Source organism: Oculina patagonica, chromosome 4 (assembly GCF_052425735.1).
Source record: "Oculina patagonica isolate OP01 chromosome 4, crgOcupat, whole genome shotgun sequence".
Classification (NCBI taxonomy): domain Eukaryota; kingdom Metazoa; phylum Cnidaria; class Anthozoa; order Scleractinia; family Oculinidae; genus Oculina; species Oculina patagonica.
Genome location: NC_135761.1, coordinates 31,733,061 through 31,739,631, shown reverse-complemented (window position 1 = coordinate 31,739,631; position 6,571 = coordinate 31,733,061). Strand labels below are relative to the sequence as shown.

Below are 6,571 nucleotides of genomic sequence, written 5' to 3'. Positions count from 1 at the left end.
GCACTAAAATACACGCATTTGTAGCTATTTCGATTTTGCAGAGCAAATATTTCATTGGTTTGTTCGTACAATGCTGCAAAATGATTTGCGCAGAAAATTCACTCAATGACTGATCTCACACGGATACCACCCACTGTGAGCAGCTGGATGGGAGAAGACCGCCCGCTCCCAGAACCAATCTATCCCAGTGTTTCCCCCTTCCCTCTCTTTGCAGACAATGCCTTTGTGCCCCGTTCTTCAACACTTCCAGTTATGAAAAGAAAAAAAGTTGTAGAAAAAGTGCCTTAAATTTAGTCATAGGAAATGAGCATCAAATTCTTTAATATGAAAATAAACTGCTTAAAATAGTGAAGAATCATTTCAACAACACAGCAAATACGAAAGAATCAATGGACTGCCAAAAGTGACAAGATTGAAATGGATTGTGAAATATTGTTGGGCTGAAGAGTTTTCAAAGTTTGCCTCGTTGACTTGAAGCTTTAAATTATAACGCCGGGGAGACACATGTGGTTGCAACGAACCTATGGTATTGTCATTTAGTATAAAATTCATTTCTTTGCAAGCATAAACTTGATAAGATAAATTTAACTCAGTCGTGACACAGTCCCTTTAATGAAACCTGGTTTTCACTGGTTATCTTCTTTGTGACAAGACTAAAAAAAAACAAATGCAGTCATTGACTGAGTGTTTGTGATGCCTTATTTTCTAAGAGAACATCAAGGATGGTGCCTTCTAGCTTATACTTGATCTCGTGCCCCAGTGGATGACACTTTCAGTAATAAAAAGGAGAAAAGTTTTACAGAAAATTACTTTGTCAACTTAAGAGTGTTTTTACTCAACTAGTGAAATGCTCGTTATTCTCTTCTAGCGTCCATTTTAACTAATTGAGGCTGTAAGGCATGAGCATATGATTCACTTAAATTCCTTGATCGATTGTGTTTTTAGATAACACAAAAAATCGAAAAGTAAAGAGCTTAAAAAATTGTTTTCTATATAAGACATAACAATTTCACGAGTTCAGTAAAAAACACCTAGCAAGAAATATTTATTTTAGCTCCTCCCAAGTTCACAGACATCATCTTCCTTTTCCTATCCCATTATCTTTCTTTTCCAATTCCCTTTCTCTCCCCAGTTCAGTAGACACACCTTAACAGGAAATATTAACCCCTCCCCCCAAGGCTAACTGGCAATTTCTTTGTTGTTTTCTCCTCCCTCCCCTCCCTTGGCAGTCCATATGTTGACTTAGGTGTTTTTACTGAACTCGTGAAATATTCATTATGTTGGTTTTAATAATTTGAACAATCAATTCCTTTAATTTACAAAAAATCAAAAGTAAAGAGCGTCAAAACTTGTTTTCTATATTAGACAGCTATTTCACGAGTTCAGTAAAAAACACCTAACAAGATATATCTATTTTAGCCCCCTCCAAGTTCACCGACATTGTCTTCCTTTTGCCTTTGCCCTTGTCTTTGACCCCCCTCCCCTTGCATTTGGCACTCTTGTGTCCCATTTTGTGGCACTTCCATGAACAACAGCTGTTTGTGATGCGACTGCAATAGTGATGGACGGAGAAAAGTGGCGCTTTGGATGCTTTTATGACGTGTTCTTTTTTGATTCGCTGTTCGCTATTTTGAAAATCAAATGGAGGGAGTCTTGGCGGGGGGAACATTAGAGGCACACTACACATGCTCAGCCATTTTTGAGCCCTGTCTGCTTGTTTCCAACTTTTGAAACTGGGATATTCTCTTTGTTCTTGCCGTCTTCAAATTGGTCAGGGTAGTAAAACTTGCTCTCTCTGTGATAGCTATCGTTGGAGTCCATTCTTTACAAGTGCTTTGAACATGTAAACCTGTTTACTGCAAAATTTAACTAGCCTTGCAAAACTGAAACCTTGCTCATCATGCAATCTTCCTCCAGTTGTTCCATTGACTGCAGTCAAGATTGGATAACTCCATCTGCTCCTGGAACCAATCAGAACACAGGATTGGGTTCATCTTGCCTGCTCATACGCTAAGATTAATAAAAACTTGTTATCATATTTTTCTTGTGTAAAGTGAACACGGAAAAGTCAAAACTCAATGATCTTTTTCAACCATTATGTATGACATTCATAAATCCCACTCGGTTAACATTTGTATTATTTTATGATAAATTGAGATGGAAATGGATATGGATAAGACTGTGTTGATGGTTAAAACGGGTAAAGAGTTATTGTCATAATAGACCTGACAGATCAAGTGTTCTGATACCTTTTCTGAACACTTTTAAAGTTTGATTTGTTCTGCTTGAATCTGGTAACAAGTTCCAGAGTTTTGGAGCCATAAATCTCCACGAGTTCTAGAAAATGACTTGAAATAAAAAAAAATTACAAGAGATCATAACAAATTGACTCTCTCTACCCTATTAGTATATATTTTTGACGACCATTGTCCTGGCATGCGTCCTGCTTCCCCTTATCCTTGTCCTGAACTGTCTTTGTTAGGAGCACTCCCTCTACCAGTGCCCCAACCCAAGGCAGTTGTTACATTTCACTGAAATTCAAAATTAAATGTAATCAATATGCATACATGTGGCCCTCAAATCAAAACCCTCACAATTTCATTTTTACCCACCCCTGTTATGTTGCCGACCAGGTGTTATTCCATCTGGACGACTGATACCATAAGCTCGAGCTAGAATGATAGCAGCAGCAGATTTAGTAGCAATGGCAGGTCTGGCGGCAGCTGCTCCAGCTAGTGGAATGAAAGCAGCTTCATTTGGAATGCCACCAGCTGCAACATCATGACCATCTGGCCGCTGTTGTGCAGGTGCTTCTCGTTCGACTGCAGAGAAAAAGATTACTACACTGCTTTGAAACATTTTACACTTGTTAATAACCTACACTGTCTTTATTAATTAACGTTACGTTACCTATACGGGCGTGTTACATATACGGGCGTGTGACATATACGGGCGATTTCATAGATACCTTTGGTCACGCATTTCACACTACTACCAGTCAGGATGTGACAGTTCTATAAACAGTATGATTAAACAAAATCTGACAGATCTACATGTAGTTTACTTCACACTTTTACTGTCGGAATATTTCCCTTTCGTCGAGTAACAACTTTTTAATACCTACAAGCTACCATAATTATTCTGTTTTAACTGTATCTGGCACTTGAGTTCATTTTCAGGCAAGGTAAATTTCCGTTTTAGGGCATGTTACATATACGGGCGCGCTCAACACTTTTACTGATTGTTTCGTTTTTAAGGATTCTCTTTCGCTGATATAAAAAAAAAAAAAAAAAACAAAACCACAAACACACCAACTAACGCGGATTTTATCGTTGATTTTTCAGAAGCGTCGCGACAAGAAATAAATCTTCGCTTCTACGAGGGTTTTGAAGGTGTCAATAACGGTGAGCATCTTCCCAGTTAAAGAAACAAATACGCCGAGCTTTCTTGACCCATAAATAATAACGCGAGCGAGAGTGATTCTCCGTTGATAATTGATTGCCTCAAAAAGGCCTAATCTGGGCCCCAAAATCGCGCAAAGTCACCTTAAATCGCGCAAATTCGCCTAAAATCGCCCAAAGTCGCCTAAAGTAGCCCAAAATCGCCCGTCTTTTTGGTCAAAATAAGCTTAAATTTGTGTTCCAGTGTAGCCCTAGGCCTACCCTCTAACCCCAAATCGCCCAAAGTCGCGCAAAATCGCCTAAAATCGCTCGAACTCGCCCGTTATTTTAGACCAAATAAGCTGAAATCGCCCAAAATCGCCTTAAGTCGTCCAAAGTTACGGCCATTTTGGATTCAAGAGTAGGCCTGTCAAAAGCGTTACTACAAAAATTATATCTCTGCGTCCACGATGAAAGAAGTTAATTTATGAGGCGGAAATCTCTTTTCAACCACTTTCCTCACCCAGCAAACAAAAAGCCTCTTTAAGCAGTTTTTCAGTGTGGGGTTTGTTAGCCTTACGAATGGGCTATTTTTCTACAACACCACTTGCTGCAGTAATTATTACAAATCGTGAGCTATAGGGCCTACTTTGGACACCACTACTATCCCAAATTCCAAAACTATCCAGACCTGTCGACTGTTCAATTCAGTATATATAACACTGTTTTATTCACCTTTATTCAGCACTCACTTTCATAATGAAATTCCCTGTTTTGACTATAGCGGTCACTTGAGTTTATTTTCAGGCAAGGTAAATCGACACTTTAGGACATGTTACATTATACGAGGGCACTCAATATCTTTACACTTTTGCTGTCGGAAGTTTTCCTTTCGCTTCTTAACGACTCTCCGGAATTTACAAAAAACAAATTTTCTCTTTGTGTAAAATAAGCACGGACGCTCTGTAGTAGAAATTTGATATATGCCGCTTCCGCATTGGCGTTCTTGGCTCGTTTCTTGTCATCTTTCTTTTACCAAGAGTTACATCTAAGTGGTTTTTCGCTCAGTTCAGGCAAGGAACTGTCATGACCTCACCCCCTACAGCTCAAGCATCATCCTGCATGAGATACAACAAATTATTGAATGTTAGCTTATGTATACGCAGCACCAAATAGTAGGTTCATGATAAAATTGATAATTTATTTCAATTACAGAAAGAAATATTTCATTGTTTTTAATTTTATAGTGAAAATTTCTTTTTTAAAATTTAAAGTACTATGAAATGACAATATAACTACTTATATATATATATGGGTAATCAATTCTAGCGTCAGATAATGCGGGGCGTTTCAACTTCTTTCTATTAAAATCAATTCATTGGAAAAGTTATCCTTCCATGTATTTAAATTCAATTCGGCCGATGCTACTTTTGTTTCGCATCTCCCCTCTCTACAATTAATTCATTGCAGAGCCTTTTCCAGTGCATGTATTTCTCCTGGCCGATGCTCTTATGGTTTCCCGGTCCCCCCTCTTAGTTTAGAGGGTATTAGTCTGCTGTCTCGTCTGAGTGAGTTCTGTACGTTTGGTACCCACACCGAGGACACGCAGAGGGTATCATCGAGTAACCATCTCGACTCATTGTTGCCGGGATCCCGCCTTTCGCTTTGGTGTTTGCTGTTACCTCTCAACTGCTTATCACTTCCATGCAGTGATTTTGCAGGAGATCAGCACTATTAACACCTCATGCTGTTCCCTCTCTACTGTAACAGCTCTCCGCTCTTTTGATAGATTGTCACAGGAGATCAGCACGCTATTACCATGTTCGTAGATGATCATTTCACATAATCAATTGTCACTTACTACAAAACGGATTGTGCGGAAATTATAGAAGCTTCCTTTCTGTACACAAAAGTTTCTGCTACATTTTATTCGTCGTCGACAGTCGAAATGGGCATGCTATATTACGTTTAAATAATCATAGTTTTATTTATTATTTTTTTCATACAGATATACAGGTAAAAGCAACATGATATGTACATTACAAAAGCATGTGATGCTCCTCTTCTTCAATTACACACTTACTAGTAAGAATACTTTTCTTGACCAGTTTTACATCGCGAAACTGTTCGGGAAGTGCAGACCGATGTTTCTCAACGCTCTTCATGATAGCCCTTGCAGCTTTCTTGAATTCGCTTCCGTGGCTTGGTAACTTCTTTTTCGCCCTGGCGACATTTTGTATATGCGCCATTTCATGTATCACCGTGCAGAGTAGTACTTGTTCCGAATGAAATGCATCAGGGAAGATCAATATGAAGAAGTCTATTTTTTCCGATGTGCCGCAGTAGGTTGTTATACCAACGCAGGGGTTCATTGCATCTATCTCGTTTGCTTCCAGGTACTCCTCCCAGTTGGCGCATCCGATGCTTGACTTAGCCTCTGGGAAATCGAACTTGTCATGATTTTTTGCAATCGCGTCATAAAGCTCTTGCACCTGCTTGTTGTTCTTGGGATACTTGTGGCTGAGCTTCCTGTTGGTTGATACTTCTTTTACCGCAAGTTTCAGGCTATCTTCGAATTTTTTACGGGCCAGTTTATCCTGGGTTGCGTCCTGTCTTACTTTATATGCGCACTGCCGACACAACCAATTGTCGGTGAAAGTTGCTTTCACGCATTCTTTATGGAACCAAACTTTGCATTTGCTACATTCTCCCATCTCCGATCCATCATCGGGCCTGCGACAGGAGCAGTGCACTGAGCACGTCCATTCATATAAAATTTTTGGCTGCTTGCTGTTGTCATTGGTGACCACGTTAGTTTTATATCTTACAATATCCATCTCTTCGAAACTTTTTACTAGTTCCTCTCGCATGACATCTTGATCATAAGTAGCCTTGCACGGGTCTTCATTGAAACACAGCATGATTGCGTATGCGATAGCAAACAAGCCACAGTCGTCTCCTTCTTCCTGCTGTTGGATTTCCTCCACGAGCATAGTGAAAGACTTTTCTCTTTTAGCCAGCTCACAGGCTGCTATATCGACCTCCACCGGATAGCTTACCTTTTTTAGTGCTTTCTTAACGTTCAGATCCAGGTTACTATCGTAGATGCATGTTTGATCTATCGAGCAGAGCAGATTGGAAAGCGTTATCCAGTGGTTTCCCCGTACATTTATTACTTGTACGAAACCCGG

General features: G+C 39.6%; 1 protein-coding gene across 1 annotated transcript; it reads right to left on the bottom strand.

The window, feature by feature from the left end:
- Positions 1-4,119: 4,119 nt before the first annotated feature.
- LOC144647853 (uncharacterized) lies at positions 4,120-6,302 on the bottom strand. The gene is made up of 2 exons (XM_078507553.1): positions 5,464-6,302; positions 4,120-4,498 (listed from the first exon to the last, which is right to left on the bottom strand). The coding sequence occupies exons 1-2, from the start codon at positions 6,299-6,301 to the stop codon at positions 4,494-4,496; spliced, it is 843 nt and encodes a 280-aa protein (XP_078363679.1). The 5' UTR covers position 6,302; the 3' UTR covers positions 4,120-4,493.
- Positions 6,303-6,571: the final 269 nt, after the last annotated feature.

Excerpts from the sequence above, each read along its gene's own strand:
- LOC144647853 (XM_078507553.1), bottom strand. The coding sequence starts at position 6,301 with ATGCTGTGTTTCAATGAAGACCCGTGCAAGGCTACTTATGATCAAGAT.